The sequence below is a fragment of the Muntiacus reevesi genome, chromosome 2 (assembly GCF_963930625.1).
Source record: "Muntiacus reevesi chromosome 2, mMunRee1.1, whole genome shotgun sequence".
Taxonomy (NCBI): Eukaryota; Metazoa; Chordata; class Mammalia; order Artiodactyla; family Cervidae; genus Muntiacus; species Muntiacus reevesi.
Genome location: NC_089250.1, coordinates 261,676,600 through 261,701,807, shown reverse-complemented (window position 1 = coordinate 261,701,807; position 25,208 = coordinate 261,676,600). Strand labels below are relative to the sequence as shown.

General features: G+C 52.5%; 1 protein-coding gene across 1 annotated transcript in view; it reads right to left on the bottom strand.

The window, feature by feature from the left end:
- SPTBN4 (spectrin beta, non-erythrocytic 4) overlaps positions 1-25,208 on the bottom strand; it is a 75,356-nt gene that overhangs the window by 35,456 nt on the left and 14,692 nt on the right. The window contains exons 6-17 of the mRNA XM_065920595.1: positions 24,089-24,204; positions 21,285-21,397; positions 20,999-21,186; positions 20,804-20,921; positions 20,194-20,352; positions 19,156-19,458; positions 18,219-18,369; positions 13,538-14,477; positions 11,883-12,020; positions 7,894-8,644; positions 6,483-6,685; positions 2,700-2,790 (exon numbers count right to left, since the gene is read on the bottom strand). Of these exons, the coding sequence (XP_065776667.1) occupies positions 2,700-2,790; positions 6,483-6,685; positions 7,894-8,644; positions 11,883-12,020; positions 13,538-14,477; positions 18,219-18,369; positions 19,156-19,458; positions 20,194-20,352; positions 20,804-20,921; positions 20,999-21,186; positions 21,285-21,397; positions 24,089-24,204 (3,271 nt within the window). The remainder of the gene's footprint in view (positions 1-2,699; positions 2,791-6,482; positions 6,686-7,893; positions 8,645-11,882; positions 12,021-13,537; positions 14,478-18,218; positions 18,370-19,155; positions 19,459-20,193; positions 20,353-20,803; positions 20,922-20,998; positions 21,187-21,284; positions 21,398-24,088; positions 24,205-25,208) is intronic.

The following is a 25,208-nucleotide window of genomic DNA, read 5'->3' as shown; positions in this document are numbered from 1 at the left end:
TCTAGGATCAGACTCTCCAACACGGACCAGAGAGAACTTCTGTAGCCAACCCCTGTCCCAAACCAAAGCCTGTTCTAGTGCCCCCACTCCCCAACAAAATCAGTCATCCAAACGCAAGCAACAGGAGTGGGCCCTTCTCACTACCCTCAGCAGGACCAATCACGAGGCTGCTTTCTGAGCCACCCTTCCCTTCCAATAAGACTTGTCCCTCAAGCAGGAACCTCCCCACTCATGACCAAACCTGGCACCTGGACAGTTTGCTCCTCCCCTTTCTCCTCCCCCCCTCAGTCACAAGATCCTCCTCCTCCCTCTTGGAAAAAAAGAAAAAAACAACCCATGGACTCTAGCTTGCAGTCATAGCCAAGGACAAATTCCCAGTCGGCCAAACACCACTCTGTCCCCTGGGCATGTGCTCCCCAGGGGTCCAGGACAGTTTCAGACTCCTTCATACACACACATACACACACACACACACACACACACACAAGCCAAGTCAAATGCTGAATCCTCCAACGCTATTCACAGATTCCCGACATAAGCAGGGAAGAGTTTGCCAATGGCAGTCACAGCTCACAGGGAAAGCAAAGACCCTGAAGGAGAGGTACTCCGTCATCAAAGTAAAGCCCCCCAAAAGTGACTAACCCCCCATCACTGAAGGCAAAGCCAGAGTCCCAAACAACCTGGGGGGGAAGCCCCCAAAGTCGGAGCACTCCAAACCCAGAGCAAGTCCAAGACCCTCATCGCCCAAGGCAGATCCCGGCAAAAGTGACTCGCCCCCATCATCTAAGGCTAATTCAGATTCCACAAGAACCAGGGAAGAATCCCTTCAAAGGTTGAGAGTCCCCCAACCTCAGCGAAAATCTCAGATGCCCTACTACCCAGAGAAGAGGCCCCTAGAGAGGCTGGGACCCCCTTAATCCCCAGGGCAAACCCCAGGAGTAGCCTTAGAAGTCCCCTGTCTCCGATACTATCCCTTGGGACCTGTCCCCTCAGTCCCACCCGCAGCAGCACCGCGGACAGCTCCCGGCATCTGGGCCCCTCCCCGGGGCTGGGGTCCCAGAGCCCAGCCGACCCACCCCCGCGCCGCCGACGCCCCTCCCTCCCTCCCGCGGCGGGCGGGCGGGCACGCGCCCAAGCCCCCTCCCCCCCGCCCGCCTCAGCGGGGGCGCGCACCAGCCCCCTCCCCCGGGCGCCCCCGAGACCTGAAGTGGCGGAGGCGTTGATGGGGCGTCCCTGCGGCGGGCGGGCGGGTTCTCGCCCCTCCACTGCGACGGCGGCGGCAGCGGTGGTGACGGCTGAGTCTCCGGCGGACGCGCGCCCCCTCCCCCGCCCCCGCGCCGCGGCAGCGCGCCCGCCCGCGCGCGCCCCCTGCCTGCCTCGGTGCCCGCCTCCCTGCCGGGCCCCAGATGCGGGTGGAGAAGAAATCATCACCCTCCCTAAAGTGTGGGGTGGGGGGGCGGGGGTTCTGCGCCATCTCAGATGATTGGGCTTGGTCCAGAACAATCTAACGAGAGGGGGAAGGGACTCCAGGACCAAATAGCGGCGGAGAGGGGCTGGGGGCTAGGCTGAAGCCTGGCCTACCCCAGCGATGTGAGGGGGGTGAGGTGGGGTGGGCTTCTGAATCACCTCTGATGGGAAGGGGCTCAGATTCCTGGCTACCTCAGCTATACAGGAGTGGAAAATGTGGGAGGGGGCCTGGACTCTTCAGTCCCAAATCTCCCTGTGGGAAAAAGGCAGGGGACAGGGGGTTCCTAAATCTATCTCTAGTGGGTTCGAGTCCCAGACCCATCTCTAATGAACTTGAGTTGGGAGGAGAGGATGGAAGCCCTTAACCATTTTATGGGGGGTGGGAGTGGGGAGTTCCACGGGGGTTCACTATGGGGGAATCAAATCATCTTTAACTGAGGGGACTGGAACCTGGTTTCTGAACCATCTTTGGTTGCAGGAAACTTGTTCTGTGTCTTCGTGGAGGGGCTGCTAATTATCCCGGGTCAGGTAGATAGGTGAGGCCAGGATCATTTCTGTTTGGGTTTAGGAAAATGTTTACTTGGCCATCTCTCATGGGGCCATCTCTTATGGGGTCAGAGTCCAGCATAGTTTCTATGGAATGCAAGGGAAGGAGAGAAAGGCAACATTATCTCCTGAGTCGTCTCTAATGAAGAAGGGGATCTAGACCACCTCTGTTTTGGGGAGATCCTAACGGGTGTGCAGATCATCTCCAAAGGGTCCGAGTTTGATTCCTGGACACTTTAAAGGGGTGAAGTCTTAGTCCTGGGCCATCTCTGACCGAAGCTGCGCTCTGGATTTCTGGTCCACCCGCGCCTTCCCGCATACCCCTCTCCTTGTCTCTGGTCCCCCTCCCCAGCAAAGCACTTCTCACGAATCTCCTGCAGGAAAGGTGAGATCAGCGCGCGTCCCCGTGGGAGTCTTAGGCGCGGACGCGCGTCGTTGCCAGGGGCGCCCAAGGCCCCTCCCTCCACCACCCCCCCCCTCGCGCCCGCGTGGGCGGAGGGAGCTGAGGAGCATGCGCACTGAGGCCAGGATGCGCACGCCTCCTGGCGGTGCCAGGTGAACATCGCTCCGCGACCCACTTAGACGGGGCGTCCCTGCCCCCACCGCGCCTCTGCCCTGGAGCACTTCCCTCTGTAGCGAAGAAGTCCCGTGCCCAGCACAGCTTGGAGTTCAGCTAGAGTTCCTACCTCGTGGCAGTCTCGGAGGAAATGCTGCAGCCCAAGCTGGTCGTGTAGCTTCTGCATCCATTGCTGGGCCCGTAGTTGATTTTCTTGGCTCCTGGGGATGAGATAAGAGTTGGGGGAAGCCTGAGTTTGGGGGCGCTAGCAGCAGGGCTGTGAAGGCATCGAACTTGGCAGGGCTAGGAACTTGGGGCATATGTACGAGCGAGGAAGAGGAGAGAGCAAAGTGGGGATGTGAGGAAAGGCAAAGAAACATCAGTGGGGGCAAAGCCAGAGACAGCTAGAGAGGACAGAGGGGAGGGAGAGAGGGACAGAGACAGGTAGATATCTGGAAAGAAAGAAATAGAGACACTTAGAGAGACACAGATGCAGCCCCATAGAGAGAGAGAACAGAGATCTACAGACAGAGTAGGAAATACCGAGGGAGACAAAAACTTAGAGAACAGGAGACACCTAGAGAGAAAGACAGATCAGGAGAAAGAGGTAGATTGACTCAGAGAGACAGAGAAGAATGCAAGGACCTAGAGAGATAAACAGAAACACACACAAGACCAGAGACATAGAGTGATTTCTTGAGAAAGAGTGATTAACAGAGATTCAGGAAAGAATGAGAAAGAGGCCCAGAGATAGAGAAAATAGGAAAAGATAGAGAAAAAGGAAACAAATGAAGCAGGGGTAGTGCCAGAGAGACAGAGAGGAAGAGAACACCATAGACAAGGAAGCAGAGGGGAAGAAAGTGGCTGAGGGAGTCTTGGGAGGGAGAGCCCAGAAAGGGACAGGTAGAGAAGTGGCAAGATGCCACCAGTAAGACACAGCCAGCCAGCCAGAAGGCTGCAACAGAGCTGGAAAGAGGGATGAAAGCAGAGCATGGATAGAACAGGGCTGGAGCCATAGGGAGGCAAAGTGAGGCAGGCCCTTGGTCTAAGTGAACTGGCCAGGCTGGACCCAGGCCCCGCCAACCCGGAGCCAGCAGGCATCACAGCCCCAGGCAGCCTGGCCTCCTGCCTGCACTGCAGGCAGTGCCCAAGAGGCCTGGCAGAGAGGGCTGAAAGGGTCCCACTTTGCTGTGCCTTGAACAAACAACTCCCAGCTCAGAGCGTTGGCTGGCATTGGCTGTTTCCTCTGCCTGGAACGCTCTTCCCCTCAAAGTGTACTTAAATGTCACCTTCTTAGCAAGACCCCTCCTGACCACTGCCCAACACTTTCTGGCTTTCTTTTCTTCTTTAACATTCTCCTTTGCACTTAACACTATCCAACACACTGTATATACCCCCTATTTATCTTGTCTGTCTCCCCCATAGGATGTCATTCCACGAGGGCAGGAATTTTTATCTGTTTTGCTCACCCCTGTATTCCCCAATACCTAAAAAAGGGGCCTGGCACACAGTAGGTGCTCAATACATATTTGATGAGTGAAAGAAAGCAAGAGAGACATAGAGGGGACTTCTCTGGTGGCCCAGTGGTTAAGAATCGGCCTGCTAATGCAGGGGACACAGCTTTGATCCCTGGAACAGAAAGATCCCACATACCACGGAGCAGCTAAGCCCATGCGCCGAAACGACTGAGGCCTCTATCTAGAGCTTATGCTCTGCAATAAGAGAAGCCCATGAGCAGCAATGAAGACCTGGCACAGCCAAAAATTAATTAATTTTAAAAGACAGAGAAAGAGAGGCAGAGAGAAAGAGAGAGGGCAGAAACAGAAGTAAAATGTCTGAGAAAAAGAGAGAGGCAGCAGAAAAGACAGATGTAGATGTAAGTAGAAAAAACAGGGAGAGAGACGGAAACAGAGATACATAGACGTACAGAGAGATGGAGGCAAAGAGATGGAGAGTGTGAGGAAGTTACAAAGAGATCAAGCACAGAGCTGAATGGAGGAACATGAAGGGCCAGAGACAAGCAGAATATGGACTCCCTCCTGCCCAGATTCAGCTCAGGAAACAGGAAATGCCTCTGAAATGGAACTGAATTCAGTCCCTCCAGGCCTTCACCAGCCAACTTGTCCCAGGGATGAGAGAAACCCTTTGTCTCCTGGAGGGTGAGAAAACAGCTGTGACCTCTGGCCAGTCTGTTCCCCTCTCTGAGCCTCATGTGCCAAATGCAGACAAAACGCAAGAACATCTTTTCACGCAGGGCAGGGCCAGGTTCCAGGCGAGGTGAGCCCCGTGGGGAGAGAGAAGTGACTTGCCCTGACTCTCACAGGCTGAGAGGCAGAGCTGGGACTGGGACCCGGCCCTGTCTGACCCCAGGGCTCCCTCAGACCCCTGCACCTCTTTCACCCCAGACCTGCCCATTCTGCCTATGCTTCTCCCAGCCCGGCCCTGACCATTCTTGGTCATCCTTGCCAGATGGCATGAGAGCTCTGTGAGGGATGGAATTGTGTTCTGACCCGGTTACCAGGGCATGCCCGGCACTGCCCCTCATGGAGCCAGGAACACAGCATGGACTCAGTCCCTGTTTAATTGGCTGAAGAATAAATGAATAAACAATAGAAAGAAAGGAGCAAGTAATGACTGCAAAGGAAGAAAGGTGTGACTCAAAAGAACAGCCCTCCAGGTTCCTCCTCCTCCTGATTCTGCAGAGCCTGGAGAGTAGATACTCAAGAAGTGTGAAGGACTTCCCTGGTGATCCAGCAGTTAGGAGTCTGCCCTGCAATGCAGGGGATTTGAGTCTGATCCGTGGTTAGGGAACTAAGATTCCACATGCCTTGGAGCAACTAAGCCTGTATGCCACAACTGCAGTCCGTGCCACGCAGCGAAGGTCCTGTGTGTGGCAACTAAGACACGATACAGCCAAATAAATAAATAAAGCCAATACAATTTTTTTTAAAGGAAACATGGAATAAAAGAAAGAAGGTGCCAGGCCTGGAGTTGGGGACACTAGATCATGAATTCGCTTCCTCAGGATGAGAATCCCCATACAAGTTTCCTTTAGGAAACTCCACCATCCATTTCCCAAAGGGATTTAGGGGGAAAGGATGCCAGAGCCAGAGAGATGAGGGGCGCGGGTCTCAGGATTCTGGATGGTGGTGGAGGGACGGGTTATGATTTCCATCAAGAGACAGAAGACAGGGCAGTATTAGGCTCTCCTCCTGCCTCACTCATGCCAGAGAGGAGAAAGCTGGGGTCCCGAGGACGAGTAGAAACAGCGAGGACAGACAGAAGGAAGCAGGCCTGAAGGAAATCCTATAAAGGACTCTGCTTGGTGCTGCTGTTGTTCAGTCGCTAAGTGGTGTTCCATTCTCTGCAACCCCATGGTGACTCTTCGACCCCACGGACTGCAGCACGGCCAGGTTTCCCTGTCACTGCTTGTGGGCTGGAATATTTCTTGGGAAAGGGAGGGGTTGCCTGTTTTGCCCAGGTTCTAGAACAGTGCTTGACACACAGTAGATGTTAACATTGTAACAACCAGTCCTGCTAGTCCAGGCTGAAGGCAGGCTTGGGAGAGAAACTTTTCATTGTATATACTTCTGAAGCTTTGGGGTTATCAACCGCAAGTTACCTTTTCACCAATATCAATTTAAATCAAATCTAAGGCAATATGGAATTAAGTCGAAATTGGAGAGAGACACAGAGAGAATTCCCTGGAGGTCCAGTGGTTAGGACTCAGTTCTTCCATTGCAGGGAGCATGGGTTCGATCCCTGGTCAGGGAACCAAGATCCCACAAGCCTCATGGCTCAGCCAAAAAAAAAAGAAGCAGAAATGTGATGGAAGGAAAGGGAATCCTGGCCTCATCACCCCTCCTCTGTGCTGAATCCCAGCCCCTGGGCCCCTGGGGTCTGAGGGACCTACTTCTCCAGCAGCCGAGTCACAGCCTCCTGGGCCTGCTCCCCGTAGGCGTTGCCCTGTCTCAGCAGGCCCTCGGCAGCCTGCACGGCCAGCTGCATCTTCTGCTGGTTCAGTTCCATCGTGGTGAGGAAATCGCGGTGCTGTTTCAGCGCCTCCTCCACCGACTCCACGGTGCCCGGCAGCTCCTGACCCGACAATGCCATCTCCTGGGGACGGAGGACAGGGAGGCTCCGATCGGCCCTGCTCCATCCAGGACCTCGGGGTGCTGCCAGCCTGCCCAGCTACCACTTTGCTCTTGCCTGCTCACTAGGTTCTAGCATTGAACGTGCCAGGCGTGGCCCCACATCAGGTCCTTGTCCCACGCTGTTCCCTCCAGATATCCCCATGGCTGGCTCTTTCACTTTCCTCAGGTCTCTGACCTCTCCACCCCCCTAGGTATCCCTTTACCCTGCCTTATTATTTTTCACAGCATATTTGTTGTTCTTTAATCCCCAAATTGTGTCTGACTCTTTGTGACCCCATGGACTGTAGCCCGCCAGGCTCGTCTGTCCATGGGATTTCCCAGGCAAGAATACTGGAGTGGGTTGCCATTTCCTCCTCCAGGAGGTCTTCCCAACCCAGGGATTGAACTTGTGTCTCGCATCTCCTGCGTTGGCAGGTAGATTCTTCACCAGTAGCACCTCCTGGGAAGCCCCTGTTATCTAAAACGATTCCTAAAAGCTGGTATCTACTCTTGGACTATCTGAAAACCAGGTGTTTTATCTTGTCCAAATCCTCAAACTTGGTCCCCATCTCAGAAAGATCCTTGAATTGGATCAGCTGTTCCCAGATAACCATGACACTTGATTCCTCAAGCCATAATAAACGCAGTGACGCTCTGCAGACAATCTGCCATTCCCAAGAAGAAGATAGTCTGCTAATTTAGGCCCCTACAGCCACATAATCCACAATCATTTACTGACCACAAGAATCCCTCAGCTACCTCCTGCCATAAACTTCATCCTCTGTTATCCACCCCAAGAGTTTCTTTAAACCCCATTAACCATCACCAATCAAACCCATACTCTTCCTTCCTTCCAGATAACCCACAAACCCAGGAAGTCACTCCAAAGAACCTCCAAGTGCATTACTCACTCAGAACAGTCCACAAACTCTTAGTCACCTCTAAGAGACTAAGACACCTACCCCATCGTAATACTCAAATTCTGTTACACACACACCCACACTTGTTCACACCGGATTATTCACAAACCCAGTTATTCATATCAGATACCCGTGCCCCCCCGCCCCCCGCAGCATGAGATACGCCAGGAACCCAGTGGTCCCCGCAAACACACTCCTCCATACAGTTTTCTGTTCCTGAAATCCCCTGCGGCCTCAGACCCCCACCCGTGCCAGCCCCCGAAGCGGGCACCTGGTTGCGTAGCACCGCATGCGCCTGGCGTAGGTCGCGCAGAAAGAGCTGGTAGACGTGCGCCTGAACCAGCGCCTCCCTGCGCGCCTCCCACAAGCCGAGCAGCTTGTGCCAACCAAGTTCGAGGTGTGGCAGCCACTCGTCGAGCGCCAGGCCCGGGCCCAGCTCCGCGCCGTCGCCCGCCAGCAGCGCCTCGCTGGCGGCCACGATGCGCGCGTAGTCCTCCTCTCGCTGGTCCACTTCCTCCTTGAGCGCCGCGTGGCGCGCCAACAGCGCGTCTGCCTCTTCCAGGCTGCGGGGCAGGGGCCCCTCGCCGCCGCCCGCTGTCTCCTGGGCGCGCACCAGCCAGTCCAGGAAGGCGTCTAGGTCGTGCAGAAAGCGCTGCAGGCGTCCGGCCGCCGCCACCGCCTCGCCACAGGCCTGAGCCGCGCTGGCCAGCGCGCCCCACTCGGCGCCCAGTTCCTCCGCACCCTGGTGCAGCCGCGCAGCCTGAGCCGGGAAGCGCACAGCCAGCAGGGCCGCCTCCTCCAGGAGGGCCGCCTGGCGCGGCTCTAGCGCTTGCAGAGCCGCCTCCAGGCCGCTAAGGCGCCACTGCAGGGCGCCGCCCGCCCGGGGCGCGCTCTCCACAGCCCTCCGCTTCTCGCGCACCTGGGCGCGCACCTCCGCCACCTCCAGCACGTGGTTCTCCACCAGCAGCACCGCGCTCACCTCTTCTTTGCGCTGTTCCACCAGCTCCACAATGCGGTTCCACCTGCCCAGGAGAAGCAGGGCGGCGTAAGGAAGAGAGAGACACTCCCTTGGGTGCAGAGGGCCCATCGACCCTGGGAGGAGCCCAGCCACTGTGTGACCTTGGAATGTCATCCTTATCTTCCCGAGCCCCAGTTCCTGCCTGTGTAAAATGGACTCTGCCAGGCACATTTGCTTAGAACAGCGGTTCTCAAAATGTAACCTGAGCGAGGGCAAAGCTATCTTCATCAAAATGCTAAGACGCTATTTGCCTTTTCACTTTCATTCTGTGCCGAGTGTACTGTGGAGATTTCCAGAAGCTACAGGAAAAAGACTGATTGCAGAAGCAGACCTGAGTACTCAGCTGCCTTCTCTTATACCAGACGTTAAAGAGATGTGCAAAAATGCAAAACAGGGGCTTCCCTGCTGGTCTAATGGATAAGACTCCCAGCCCCCAATGCAGGGGGCCGGTTCCATCTCTGGTGGGGGAACGAAGATCCCACATAGGCAACTAGAAAAGCTCTCACCTCAGCAAAGACTCAGCACAGCCAAAGTAAATAATTTTTTTAAATGCAAAACAACACCATTCCTCTTGCTGCATTTTTTTTGTTGTTTTGAAAAATAGTCACTTTTCCATTTAAAAAGTTATGTTACCATAGTAAGTTTATTATTGTTATTTTAACGACTTGCTATTTTACATTACTAAGTATTAATTTCTAATATAGTAAATATTGACAGACATAACCCATTAAAACAAGCTCTTTGGGGGGGTCCTTAACTGCTTTTAAGCGTGCAAAGGGTTCTGGAACCAAAGAGTGTGAAATCTGTTGGCTTGTGACGTCAGATAATATGTTGGATGCAATAAATAGTAGTTGAGCATGTACTATAAGCCACGTGCTGAGTCAAACCTATTTTATCCTAAAATAAATTTATGAACTTCCCTGGTGGTCCAGTAGTTAAGACTCCACACTGCCAATGCAGTGGGCACAGTTTTGATCCCTGGTCAGGGAACTAAGATCTATAGGCACATGAAAAGATTTCTTTTTTTTTAAATTTATTCTGTGCCCTCAAGCAAGTGATGATACTGCCTGACAGTGTCAAGCTCAGAGTCAGGTCTGAGCTCTGTACCCTTTGGTTGGCAACATTCTCTGTGCCTCATTTCCCCACCAGCAAAACGTATACAATCATAGCACAGTACCGACCTCACAGGGGTGCAGTGAGAGTCAAATGAGTTATTAATATGATTCATGAAGCACTTCAAACAGTACCTGCTATCGAGGAGTGGGGACTTCCGCTTCAGGACCACATCAAGCCCCTTTATGCCTCAGGGCCTTTGCCTTGGCTGTGCTCCTGGCCTGGAATGCTTTGTACCCTCCCTCCCCTCCCCCATATATACTCTTGGCTAGATCTTTTTCATCCCCTTTGAGGGCCCAGTTCATGTCATGGTGCACACCAGCCCATGACAAGATCTAAAATCACCCCCAAGCCCCAGTTATGCCCTACCAGATCACTCTTATTTCCTGCATTGTTTTGTTGTTCAGTCGTTAAGTTGTGTCCGACTCTTTGTGACCCCCTGGACTGCAGGGGGTCACAAAGAGGGACAGGCTTCCCTGTCCTTCACTATCTCCCAGAGTTTGCTCAAACTCATGTTCGTTGGGTCGGTGATGCCATCCGACCATCTCATCCTCTGTCATCCCCTTTTCCTCCTGCCCTCAATCTTTCCCAGCATCAGGGTCCTTTCCAGTGAGTCGGCTCTTTGCATCAGGTGGCCAAAGCATTGGAGCTTCAGCTTCAGCATCAGTCCTTCCAATGAATATTCAAGGTTGACTTCCTTTAGGTTTGACTGGTTTGGTTTCCTTGCATGAATCTTTACATTTCTCCAAATATCTTGTTCTTTTATTGTTTATTTCTTTACTCTCTCTCTGACCCCTCTAGAATGGACACAGCATAAGGGCAGAGATTAGGACTCTGAAATCAGAAGGGCTCAAGTTCAAATTCTGCTCTGGCTAGATTCACCATGTGAACTTGGGCAAATCATTTTTGTCTCTTTTTTCTCATTTGAAAAAAGACAGATAATTATGCCCATTTCACTGGGTGTTTAATGAGTTTTGTGGCTAAAGTACTTGGCGCATCATCTCACTAACTGCCCATAAATCACTAGCTGTCATTATCTTTTTAGGACCTGGTACCCTGGGATTGTTGAGGATACAGAGGCTTGGAAATCACTGGATATTGGGATCTCACAGCACAGCTGTTAAGGGCACAAATTCAACTTTAAATTCAGGCTTGAGCCCCACCTAATTTCCCATGGGACCTTAGACCACCTTTACCTCTCTGAGCTCCTGTTTCCTCCTTTCTTTTCTTTTCTTTTTTTTTTTTCTGTTTCCTCCTTTCTTATATGGGTATTTACACCCCCACAGAGTTGCTGGGAAGACTGCATATATGTGGTCAAGGGCCTCAGCTCTGGATTCAGGCAGAACTGGGTTTGACTCCTGCTTACTTGATTGAGTAATCCTGGATAAGGAATTCACCTCTTTGGATCTGTGTGTTCATTTGTGAATCCTACCTTGCAAGAACTACTTGTAGTAGTCTAGGGGGAAAGATTTAATTGGTTATTATTCTTAAAGAGTTCTGAATGCTGGGAACTTTACTATGGCAATTGGGATATTGGGAGATTTAAAAAAGTGCTTGAAAAATTCCTGGCAGCTAGTGGATTCTCAATAAATCATTTCTTAACAAGTAAATTAAGAGCCCATTGACATGTACTCTGTTCTCATTTTACCACATCATAACTAACCCTGGGTATTATCATTTTTTTTTTCAAGATTTTGCGAATTTACTAGGCAGCCTGAAGCCTTTATTCACTAGAAGGACTGATGCTGAAGCCGAAGTTCCAACACTTTGACCACCTGATTCGAAGAGCTGACTCATTGGAAAAAGACTCTGATACTGCGAAAGATGGAGGGCAGGAAAGGAAGGGGGCAACAGAGGATGAGATGGTTGGATGGCATCACCAACTCAATGGACATGAGTTTGAGCAAACTCTGGGAGATAGTGAAGGACAGGGAAGCCTAGTGTGCTGCAGTCCAGGGATCGCAAAGAGTTGGACACAGCTTAGTGACTGAACAACAATAACAACCTTATCATCTCAAGAATTTGAAAGGACACATTCTCGACCTCTATAGTTGAGTGACTGAGGAAAAGAATGATAGGAAGAACTGGCCTGGGACCCAGAAGGGCTTCCAGCCCCAGGCTTCACTTACCTGCTGTTGAGGTGGTCCTGGCAGGAGCGCACCTCATCTGAGCTGGGGTGACCTCCTTCCACCAGTTCCTGAACTGTGTGGTTCACATCCAGGACACGGCCCATCAGACTGTTCATCTCCTGGTCGAGACTCTCAAATCTGCAGAAGAAGATGGACACAATCAGTGAGGCCTGGATCCTGGGGACCTGTTCACTGGCTTCTGTGAAACTGCCTTCTCCTGGTTCTCCTCTGAACTCTCAACCTCATCTCAGGCTCCTCTGCTGGCTTCTCTTCTTCTGCCTGTCACTTAAGCATTAGGTCCCTCAGGGCTCTGCCCTGGGCCCTCTCAGCTTTGCCTCTCATCCTGCCTCATCCATCTCACCCACCCGCACAGCTTCCGCCCTTGCCCCTGAGCCCGTCAGCTCCACATCTGTCTCCAGCCTCAACATTATCCCTTTCGAGCCTGTCCCCCACCTTAAAGCCCATTGTGCTCTTTCTCCAGGCTCTTTGCCATGACTGACACTCGCTTCAACATCTCCCGCAGTTTGTTCTTCCTCTGGGTCTCCGTCCCAGGGACAGCTCCCCTCCCTTCCCACCCCACCAACCCCGGCCAATCCCTAGGCCAGAGCCTTGGGCTTTGTTTTGGAGAAATACTCCCCCCAAGTCTGTCTGCCCCCACGGCCTGTCCACTTGGGTTCCTGCCCTGGTCCAGTCCTGTCGTCTCCTACCTGAGCCCCCACACTAGCTGCCTCTCTAGGCTCCCAGCCACCGTTCTCACCCCTTTCAGCCCACCCTCTACATGGCAGCCAGGGAGAACTGTTTTAAGCTGGCTATGGCCTTCCCTTGTTTAAAACAATGCTCAAGGCTGTGGTTTGGGTAACTGTGGGCACAGCAACAGCAGGGACCAGGCCTGTGTTTCCAGCAATGCCCAGCCCAAGGCTTGGAACAGAGCAGGGGCTCAGTGAGTATCCACTGAATGAGTGGATGGATGAACATGCTCAGAGAGAGAGATGCAGAGGGTCTATCCACTAACTTAATGACCCATCTCTAAGTCTGCCAACAGATAAATCAGTATCTAGTATGTCCCAGGGTGGTAACTGCTATGAAGAAATGTAAAGTGGGGTGAGGGAAGAGAAAGTGACAAGGGTCAGAACGGTTTTATTAGTTGGGGAGGTAACATCTATGCAAGGGGTAACATCCTTCCCATCTAGGGATGGGAGTCCCAGGGGAGGCATCATGCTGGGCCATCTCTGGAGGTTAATTTCTGGAGGTTAATATAGCCAGGTGACTATAAGTCTCACAGGAATAGCAGGAAACGCCCCTGGAATGCTCCCTGGACCCAGGCATTTGCTAACTACTTTGCACATATGAATTCATTTACTGTTCTCCAGGAGACCAAGAGGTTGGGACCAGTATCATTCCCATTTTGCTGGGAAGATCCCCTGGAGAAGGTAATTGCAATCGCACTCCAGTATTCCTGCCTGGGAAACCCCATGGACAGAGGAGCCTGGTGGGCTGTACAGTCCAATGGGGTTGCAAAGAGTCGGACCCGACTGAGCGGCTAAGCGCACACACGCTGGTTCCGAGTGAGTGAACATGGAAAAATTGTTGAATCAAGGAAATCAAGACTGCATGCGGGACGAAGGGGACCGGGAGTCCCACCGGTGCGCGCTCACCGGTGCTGCACCACCTCGACGTCGTCCAGTGAATCGGGCACGCGCATGGCCAGCAACCACTGCTCCTTCTCCCCGATCCACAGCTCGCACGCGTGCACCTCGCCGAACATGCGGTAGACAGCGAGGGCATCGCGTAGCCACTGGCGCCGCAGCGCAGCCACCTCGGTCACCTCGGCGAACAGCTGCTCGGCTTCCACCACGCGCACCTGCAGTGCCACCACCAGGGGCCCGGCGCCGCTGGCGCCCCCCAGTGTCGCCAGCTGACGCCGCAGGCCGCCCACGGGCCCGCGATGCGCCTCCACCTCCCCAGTGAGCGCGCGGTGCTGGCGGGCCAGGCGGCGGCTGGACGCTTCGTCGTGGCCGAAGTCGCCCGCGGCTGCCAGGCGGTAGGCGTCGCGAAGCCAGTCCAGGAGCCCGTCTAGGTCCGCGCCGAACTGGTGCAGCGCCCGCGCCTCCTGCAGCCGCCGCTCGCGCCTCGCCGCCGCCTCCTCCAGCCGCTGCCAGCGGCGCCGCGCGCTTGCCGCGCGCTCCGCCAGGCCCGCCAGGTGCACGGTCTCGGCGCCCGGACCCACGGCGCCACCGGCCGCGACCAACTCCTCGCCCCGCCGCAGGGCCTGCTGCAGCAGCGCCCTGCGCCCGCCCAGCTCGCCTTGCAGGATCTTGTGCTGCGCCAAGAGGCGTGCGGTGCTGGACAGGTCGTGTGCGCCGCCCGCTGCGCCCGCTGCGCCCGCCGCGCCGCCGCCGCCCGCCGCCTCCAGGAGGCGCTCCTTGTCGCGGGCCCAGCTCTCGGCTTCCTCCAGCTCCTGCAGCAGCGCCCACAGGCTCCGCGAGGCCTCCAGCTCCGCGCGCCGCCTGGCCGCCTGCTCCTGCAGCTCCGCCAGACAGCCGTGCACGTGGTTCACGCGGTTGCAGATGACCTGCGGATCGCAGGGCTGGTAACCTGGACCACGGAAAGGGGAAGATCCCAGGTTGGGCACGGACCAGGAGCCGCCCAAGAGAGGGTGGTACAGGCTATCTGCCGAGTCCTTGGCCCGACTTCATCAGATGTCAGGTTATGCGTCCCCTCCTCCTGGCAGCCTTCCCCAACACCTCAAATCTGGAGCAGGCACCTTACCAGGCTCTCCCAGGCTTCTTTGTTTCCCCCATCCCAGCGCAGGCCACTCTGCCTGTGACTCCCTCATCCTACCTCTGACCCCCCTGGGCTGTGGCAAACAGTCTGTCTCTCCCATTGGAGTGGGAGCCCCATAAGGACAAGACCTGGGGCTGTCTCCATCAGACCATGTTCGCACCACTGCCCAGCACATGGTGGAGCCCAGAGCAGTAGCTTAGTGAAAATGGTGACTTACTGACTGAATGAAGGATGCAAATGGAGACTCAGAGAATCCTAGAATCTTTATATTTTAGTGTAAGTGCACAGTGTCTTTCCTTCAGAAACTGACAAAATGAAGCCTCTCTATTCTTAACCTATGTATTTGACTCCCTTTTCTCATCCTCTGTCATCTTATCTCTTAACCCAGTGATGACCTAAACTCCTCTTTATCTTCAAATATTTCCTCCTGGACCTCTTAAAGAACCTGCCTGCAATGGAGGAGCAGCAGGAGATGTGGTTTCAGTCCCTGGGTTGGGAAGATCTGCTGGAGGAGGAAATAGAAACCCACTCCAGTATTCTTACCTGGAGAATCCCACAGACAGAGGAGCCTGGCAGGCTACAGCCCATGGGGTTGTAAAGAGTTGGACATGACTGAAGTGACTTAGCACACATGCACACACCTGGATCTCTAGTTTGAGAACTTCGAGATTAACTTAATGGGTGGCAGTCAGCATTTCTTTAATGGAATGGAGTATAATGAATAGAAAATATGAGAAGTAAGGGGAAGCATTGTTTTCCAAAGGCTTTGTGTCTCTGTGTGTCTCTCTGTGTGTCTGCACATGTGCCTGTGCACTGTGGGTCATGAGGTAAATGTATTTCTTACTGGGTCAAAACAGTGGGAGGGACACTGCCCTAGATGGCTTGTGGGGTTTATGCATTGCTGGACATTCACTGAAATTGACCCAAATTCCAAGGCACCCAACTGATAAACATCAATGGCGTCCATGTATCCAGCACTTACTCTGACCCAATGTCACTGAGTTCTCACAACCATCCTATGAGGCCAGTATCCTCCTTAGCTCCATCTTGCCGATGGAGAAACTCACACTCAGGGAGGAAAGCTGCTTGCTCAGGATCAGCTAAGAAGTGGTACATCAGGAGGCCAACTCTGGACCACTTCGCAGGCAGAGCTGCCTCCCATCACCATGACAACACACACTGCTGCCTCCCGTCACCATGACAACACACACCCCATACTAGCCTCTTTGCTGTTTCCACGGCACTGCTGGCGCATTATCACTGGGCGCTGAGATCTCACAAGGAAAAGACAGGGGGACCCTCCTGGACAAACATCCATAAGAACGAAGCGTGAAGGATGACGAATGAATGATGTCTCTTGGGGTTGTGAGGTTGGTGATGGACTGAGCTAGGATGGGGATGCCTGCACCGGGGCTTGGAAGGAGACCTCAACATTTGCTCTTAGGACATGACCCAGCCCATGAGAGTGAGAAACTCCCCCGACCATCCTGCAAGCTGGAGTGTGTGTGCATGCTGGGCTCCTCTGTCTGTGGAAATTTCCAAGCAAGAATATTGGAGTGGGTTGTCATTTCCTCCTCAAGGGGATCTTCCCAACCCAGGGATCGAACCCACATCTCCTGCAGTGGCAGGAGGATTCTTAACCACTATACCACCTGGGTAGCCCCTGAAAGCTGGAGAGCCTCTTCATATTCTAACAATGCACCAGGATTCCCAAGGGCCTTAGCTCCTGATAAAGGAATAAGATAGATCAGCCTCCAAACCCTCTTATCAGTTCTGCACCTCTGAACCTCAGTTTCCTCATCAGTGAGAAAGAAAAAAGCAATATTGATGCTGTCAGCACTCATACACAGTTGCACAAGACAAAACATCAGATAAGACCACTCAGCAGGGCTTCCCTGGTGGCTCAGTGGTAAAGAATCCACCTGCCAATCCAGGAGACACGGGTTCGATCCCTGCTCCGGGAAGATCCCACATGTCACAGAACAGCTAAGTGCATGGGCCACAACTATTGAGCTTGTGCTCCAGAGCCAGGGAACTACAACTAATGAAGCCCATGCGCCCTAGAGCCCATGCTCAGCAACAAGAGAAGTCACCACAATGAGAAGCCCATGCACCACAATGAGAGAGTTGCCCCCATTCGCCACAACTAAAGAAAAGCCCACACAGCAACCCAATACAACCAAAAAATAAATAGATAAAACCATTTTTTTTAAAAAGACCACTCCACAATCATGATGGAGACAAGACCATTCCACAATCATGTCTGAGTGCACACAAAACAAGGTCACTGTGCAAACCACAAAATAGTCACCTGCCTGCCCACCCACGCCTGGCCAAGGTGAACCACTCCTGCCAATCATGCTCCTCCCACCACCTGGTTAAAAATGATTAAGATGCACAATCATCTAATTACTCAACTTCCTGACAGCATCCAACCTGCAGCAAAATACACTACATTAAATCATCCCAAATCACCTAACACAAGCCCACGTCCTACAATAAGTCTCTCTTAACATCCTCTTACTAAGATGCCCCATGGTCCCCACACTCCCATGCATGCAAATTAAGCTTGATTTGACTACAGCAGGGTTCCTAGTGGTCTTTAGCTGGAGGGTGTTGACATTACTAAAATGAGAAACTTTCTAGAGACAGTCTAAGTTTTTCCCTATTGGCATCATGGCCCTGCTTCTGCTAATGGCATCCCATCCCTGCCCCCTTCTCAGTTCATGTCTTTGGAGGGAGCTGATCCCACTCTTAGCCCTGGGTGAGCATGTCACATAGATGTGGCCAATTAGATCATGTATATAGCCCTGGGCCATAATGCTTGGCTGAGTGGTGGGAATGGAACCCACCATGGGCTAATGAAAGCTTTCCTTGGGCTTTTTGCCAGAATATTGGGAGAAAGGGGCCTGTCTCTTGCTGGATCTATGAAGCTGCTGGGATGTAAATGTGGGCTGGATGGTCCCCAATTTACACCACAAGGGGAGGGACTGTCCAATAGTGACACAAACATAAACACGAGAGTTGGAGAGAGGTGGAGTCTTAAAAGCATCATTGAACTATCCCTGGATCCAGCCATACCTGAAGCAAAACTCAACCCTTCTTACACATTTAGTTGCATCAGCCAATTCCTTCCCTTGTTCTCCTTAAGTTAATTGAAATTGAGTTTCTATCACCTAATGCTGAGCAGGCCTTGACAATAACTGCGTTACCCAGAATTTTTTATGGTATTCACTGAGACCCCGCTGTGAAAGGCTTAGCACATAAAAAATGCTCAAAAAATGTGAACTATTACTGCAGAATCTCAAAGCAGGAAGAAGTCATGTGGGCCAGCCTTGCACCCAAGGCACTAATTTCCCATGTGATGTCCCTGATGGAGTATGATCCTAGTTGGTGTTTGGATGCCTCCAAAGATGGGGAGCTCACTTCTTCCTCTGTATCTCAGGAAATGTTCTGCTTCTTTTTTATTTTTTTGACATTCTGCTTCTATTAGCACAAGCCCTGAAAGTCTCCACCCCAGTCCTCAACCCCAGACCTCAACCCCAGACTCACCCTGCAGCTGTGAGAAACGCAGGGCAGCGGCATTGAGGGCCTCCACCCGCTCACTCTGGGCCGCGATGTCCCCCTCCAGCAGTCCATGCTTCTGCAACAGGTCCTCGGCCTCCACCAGGTGCTGCCCACACTCCCGGGACAGCAGCTGAGCCTACAAGTAAGAGCTGCCCTGAGTGTAGCTTTGGCACCAGCCCTCAGGCCACTCTCCCTTCCACCCACGGCCCACGCCAGCCTTCACTCCTCTACTCCATCACTTGAACTCTGATCTCTGTTTCAGACTCCTTGTCTCTGTCATCACCTCTCTCCATCTCTGTCTCTCTGGATGTTCCGTCTCTCATCGTCTCCATAGTTCTGGGCTCCGTCTCTCTCTCTGCCTTCATCCCTTCCTTGTTTATATTTCTCTGCCTCCATCCTGATTCTTATCTCTTTCTCCGCATGTCTTGTGTCTGTATATCTCTCTCTGCTTCCATCATCTTATCTGCATCTCACTCTGTATCCATCTATCTCTCTCTCATAGGTCTCTCTTTTTCGCAAATGGATTCCATCTTCCTGTGTGTCCTTCTCTGTAGCCATTTTTAAATAGATTCCTGGCAATACCTTTGGGTCTGCTTCTCCAGGTCTTTCTCTGATTTCTTTCTCTGAAAGCATCTAAATCTTCCTCCGACTTAACCTCCGTCTCTGTCTGTCCTTGCTTGTCTCTGTACGACTGTGTCTTTTTTCTCTCTATTTCTCCAGATATTTTTCTGTCTTTCATACATTCTTCCTCTGCCTCTGTGTCTCTCTCTGTATCTTTCACTCTTTTCATCTCCCTTTCTCTTTATCTCTTTCTGTCTCTCTCCTCTTCTCTCTCCATCTTTGACAACTTCTTCAGGGTAAAGATCCCTCCCTCCCCTCCAGGTAGGCCACCCCCAGCACTGGTCCCCGATCTGGCCCCTACCTGCATCTCCTCCATCCAGTCCACCATGTACACCATCTCCTGGAAGACCTTCTGCAGAGCCAGGTTCTGCTCGAGCCGTGTCCGCCGGGCACCTACCAGCCCAGTCAGCAGGGCCCACTGGCGCAGGACACTGTCGCGCTGGGCTGCCACCCGGCGGGCATCATAGTAACCTTCAGTTGCCAAGGCCTGGGCCAGCTCTGCCACGCCCTGCACCCGCTCCTCATAGGCTGCTATGTCTGCCTCGATGGCTTCGTGCTTCTTCATGGCTGCCTCCACCGCCGGCAGCTCATACCCAAAGTTGTCCTGGGGCAAGGCAGGCCAGAGATGCTCATCCATAATGACTCAGCAGTTAACCTGTTACCTTGACCCTGTGTGACCCTGGAAACTCCCCTACCTGCTCTTGTTACCCTGGAGACCAGTCCCATCCTTCCCTGTTACCCTGGAGATCAACCCCATCACCCCAAGTTACCCTGGAGACCATCTCCAATCTTCCCTGTCACCCTGGAGACCAGCCCTACCATCCCCAGTAACCCTAGAGACCAGTCTCATCATCCCCCAGTTACCCTGGAGACCAGCCCCACCATTCCCTGTTACATCTCTAACCCTAAATTTGTTACCCAGGAAACAAGCCCCATCCTTCCATTTCCTTAGAGACTGGGGACCAGGCCTACCGTATCCTGTTGCTTAGGAGACCAATTGTAGCCTTCTGAGTTACACTGGACACCTGATAACAACCTCCTTTGTCACTTAAGAGATAATTAACTACTCTCCCTATTTCTGAAGAGACTAATTCTGTCCTCTCTAGTTACTCTGGAGACCTGCCTCACTCTCCTATTACCCTGGAGAGCAGGCCCACATCCCTCCCCCACCAGTCACTTAGGAAGACAATTCTCCCACCCCACCTTCATTTGTCACCTAGGAGACTAATCCAACACTTCTCTGTTGCTTAGGAAATCAAGAAGTCTCCCTTTCTGGTCCCAGGGCCGTCAGCCCCACCCTTTCTCCCTTTCCCCCGGAGCCAAGCCCTTCGCCCCATACCTGGGAGACCAGGCGCTGGTTCTCATTCAGCCAGCTCTCCCGCATGGCCACCTTGTGGTCAAACCTCTGGGCCAGCAGTTCCAGCTTCTCCTGCCGGATCAGCTCGGCCCGGAGGGCAGCCTCTCGCTCATGTTCTGCCTTCTCCAGCTGTCCCCACGCCTAGAGAGGCAGTCAGATTCCGACAACTCAGAACTTCCCTGGTAGTCCAGTGACTGAGACTGTGTCCTCCCAATGCAGGGACCCTGGGTTCCATCCCTGGTCAGGCAACTAGATCCCACATACCGAAACTGAGTTCACAAGCCACAAGTAAGATCCCACATGCTGCCATGAAGACCTGGGGCAGCCAAATAAATAAATAAGATTCCAATAATTCCCCACAGTTTAATGGCCTTGGCTTCTCCGTTTGAGGTCATGCTCAGCACTTGTGGCACCTTTGCACACACTGGAAAAAAAAAAATCTTGCTTCCTTGTGACCCTTTACTGCTGGAAAAACCATTAGAATGGATGTCAGATCCATGACATCTACAATGTGAAGGGCTCCCTTGAGCAGTGCACAACCTATACAACCTCACAGGGCAACCCTTCCTCTGCCCTACATCCTCAGCCTCACCTTGTCAATATCCCAGATGCCACAGCCCTCCCGGGGCACGTAGAGACGACGGTTGCAGGCCCGCAGTTTGCTCTGGATGCTGAAGAGCAGCACCTCCAGGTTTCCCTTCTCCTGAAACCTGAAGGGGCCTGAGCTCAGGAACCCTGCCTCCACACCTCCACCTGCCACCCTCCCTGCTGAACCAGGCCTCCTCACTTGACAGGCTTCTCCAGCGTGCAGTAGGCCGTGAAAGCCTGAAGCTGCTGCTGCACCCCACTTAATGAGTTAGCAAACTTCTGGTTGCTGATGAGGCCCACGGTGCGGTGGATCCAAGCCAGCAGCTCGGTCGCCAGCTCCTCGTAGCGCTCAATGATCTTCCCCACTTCCAGCACCTGGTCCAGGACCTGACCCGGCAGAGGAAGGGAGGGGGGCCAGTCTTATCCCAGATACACCCCTGTATGGTTCCCAGGCTCCCACCCACCCCATTCCTGGGCTCCTGTACCTTTCCAATCCGTTTCCCCTCCACAGCCAGAGCCTTCATCTTGGAGAAATAATGGTAGAAAGAGACCACATAGGTGATGATGGACTTCTCATCTGGAGCCTCCATGTTCACATCTGAGGGGTAAAGGAGAGAGAGAGTATGACGATGAGCACTCTGACAGAGAGATCAAACATACTGAGGAGAGGTTGGGAGAACTCAGTCTTCCTAGCTGTGTGACCTTGGACAAGATAACTAACCTCTCTGTTCCTTAGTTTGTCTTTTTTTTTTTTTTTTGGACCACACCAAGCAGCATGTGGGGTCTTAGTTCCCTGACCAGGGGTCAAACATGTAATCCTGCAGCAGAAGTGTTGAGTCCTAACCACTGGACCACCAGGGAAGTCTGCTGTTGTTCCTCAGTTTTTTTGTCTGCCCAGTGAGGATCCATTTCATGGATTAAATAGTGCCTGACACATATACACCCCCATGGAGAAATTATCTATAGTGATTTCTTGGACACACCATTCATTCTACTATCCACCTCAGGACCTTTGCACATGCTGTTCTCACTGTCTGGAACACTGTTCCCTTTTCCATGTGCCAAACTCCCACTCCCCCTTCAGGGCTCCACTCAAGTTTCCTCAAATCAGCCTTCCTTTCATCCTGTCTAGACATGATCTCCTCCTGTTATTCTTCCTTGTGGCCTCTTATCATTTCCTCCTAGAATATACCACAATTTATAATTGTGTGTGTGTGTGTGTTAGTAGCTCAGTAGTGTCTGACTCTTTGCAACCCACTAAGCTCCTCTGTCCATGAAATTCTCCAGGCAAGAATACTGGAGTGAGTTCCCTTCCTTAGAGGATCAAACCCAGGTCTCCCACATTGCAGGCAGATTCTTTACCATCTGAACCACGAGGGAAGCCCAATTTCTAATTACATATTGCCTTATGTGATTGTGTCTTTATCGAGTTTGAGCTCCATGAGGACAAGGGCTATGCCTGTCTTTTACCACTGTCCCTGCCATGCCCAGCACACAGCAGAAGCTCAATAAATACATAAACTAAGTATATGAGTGGTATATGAAGTTTGAGGTCAAGGACATGGACTTTGAAGGCAGCCTGAGCTTGAATCCTAACTCAACCACTTACTCACTCAATATCCTAATAAAATAGATTGAACTGCTCTGAGTTCAGTTTCCGCATGGTTACAGTAAGGATAGTCACAGTGCCTGCCACCTAAGAACACTGTGAGTATGAGAGAGAATACTCATAGTGGAGAATACTCATAGTGGCATAAAGGAGAAACTCAATAAATCCTGATTATCATTTCAGTTTACCCACTGAATGCATAGCATCATACTTGGCCCTTATTCTTCTTCACCTCATAAAACTGACATCCAATAAACACCCACTATGTGCCAGGCACTGTAAGAGGCAGGGCAGAGGAATGACTAAGTCCATGAATTCTGGAATCAGAAAGTACTGTTTACTGGGTTTTCAGTGTGATGCTAGATGAGTGATTCCACATCTCTGAGCCTTCCTTTCCATCAGTTTAAGACAGGATTGATGACTTCTTTCCAACTGAATCAGTGTGAGCATGAAAGGGAACAGTGTTGATACAATTTCCAGCCATGTGCCTGGCACACCATAGGTGTTCAGAAAAAGGAAGCAACCATTATTCCAGATACAGAGAATTGGTGGGGTATGATCATGGCCATTACCCTAGAGATGGGGGCCTGGTATTGGGTGTGACCATGAATTTGGAATGAGGCTGAAGTCAGGGGTGGGGTTGGGGACAGACTGAAAACGGGAAGGGGTTGGGAATGAGGGCAGAGCTGTGCATGCGGGCAGAAATATGGATGGGCTGGGGATGGGAATGAAGGTGGTGCTGGAGATTGGGTTGGGGTGGTGCTGGCTTTAGGGATGGGGCTGGGGTTGGGGGTTGGGTTTGGCAGGGAGGTGATTAAGGATGGGGTTGAAAGTGAAAACTGCTCAGTCATGTCCAGTCAAGTCCAACTCTTTGGGATCTCATGGACTATACAGTCCATGGAATTCTCCAGGCCAGAATACTGAAGTGGAGAGCCTTTCCCTTCTCCAGGGGATCTTCCCAGCTCAGAGATCAAACCCAGGTCTCCCACATTGCAGGTGAATTCTTTACCAGCTGAGCCACAAGGGAAGCCCAAGGATGGGGTTGGGACTGCTATATTTAAAATAGATAACCAACAAAGACCTACTGCATAGCACATGGGACTCCACTCAATGTTTGTGGCAGCCTGGATAGGAGCGGAGGATGGGAGCGGAGTCTGGAGGAGAAGGGATACATGTATTTGTATGGCTGAGTCCCTTTCTGTGAACAGAAACTCTTATTATCACAACATTGTTAATCGCCTATACCTCAATACAAAAGTAAAAAGTTAAAAAAAAAAAAAGGATGGAGTTGGGGAAGGAGGGGTAAGTTGAACATAGGAATGGAGATAGGGTTGGGTTTGAGACAGAGATGAACAGGAATTCCTTGGCAGTCCAGTGGTTAAGACTACAGGCTTTCATTGCCAAGGGCACAGGTTCAATCCCTGACTGGGGAACTAAGATCCAGCCAGGCCCACAGCATGGCCAAAAAAAAAAAAAAAAAAACAGGTAGAGATGGAGAAAGTAGAAGATATGGGGCCCGGAAGAGGGTAGGCTTGGTGATGAACAAGAGGTGGGGACAGGAGGGAGTTGAATTAGAAATGATCTTGGGCTTTGGGCGGGTGTTGCCATTGAGTTTGGGGGCAGGACTGGATTTGGGAGTCCCCCAGGAGGAAATCCAGGCTGGGGCCGTGCAGGGCTCACCCTCAGGGTCCAGAAGACGTGCCAACCCCAAGTGCTGCTCAGCCGTGCGGAAGGCTCTCTGCAGGTTGTAGTTGGCATTGGACTTGGTGAGCTTGCTGAAGTCCACGAGATCGGGCCTGGGCAGGGGCACAGAGCGGGCAGGCAGCAGGCAGGCTCCAAAGCCGGTGGGCAAACAGGTGAAAAGACATCCTTGTCTGAGTCCCACCCAGGGCGAGGGCAGGAGGAGCACAACCCGGCCAAGGGGAAAGCCGTGTGCACTGCTGCGTGTCTGTGCGCCATGTAGCTGTGGGGCGAGCGCTGCGTGAGGGCACGTGTAAAGAAAAGTGAAGTCGCTCAGTCGTGTCCGACTCTTTGCGATCCCATGGACTATAGCCTACCAGGCTCCTTTGTCCATGGAATTTTCCAGGCAAGAGTACTGGAGTGGGTTGCCATTTCCTTCTCCAGGGGATCTTCCCGACCCAGGGATCGAACCCAGGTCTCCCACATTGCAGGCAGATGTTTTCCCTTCTGAGTCACCAGGAAAGCCCACATGTACGTCTGACTTTATGACTCACATGTGTCTGTGTGGGTGGGTTCTGTACTGTATTGTGTAGCACTTGGAAATGTGAGGTCCAGAGCCCGCCCTCTTGACTCAAACCCCAGCCCAGCCTTCTCCTGGCTGTCACTCCGAGTGAGCTACTGTCTTGCTCTGTGCCTCCGTTTCCTTGTTTGTAAAAAGCGGAGAATAACAGGCTCTGCCTATAGGCTCACTGAATATTAAATGCTTACTGGAAAGCACTTAGAACATGCTGGGGACACTCAGTGATGTTCCCCTTGTTAGCAGGACTCCAGTTAGAGCTTGTGGGTTGATGGGCATGAAGGTGGGGCTGGGTCTCCCCATATATATGAGTGTGTACATGTGGGTTCTGGCTTCCTTCACACTGGAAGCAAGTCCCTTCCAGTCTCAGGCCTCAGTTTCCCCATGTGTCATATGAACAGACCCGTGATTATGGATCACGTGCGTGTGTGCTCGGTGGCTTTAGTCGTGTCCGACTCTTTGCAACCCCATGGACTGTAGCTGGCCAGGTTTCTCTGTCCATGAGATTCTCCAGGCAAAAATACTGGAGTGGGTTGCCATGCC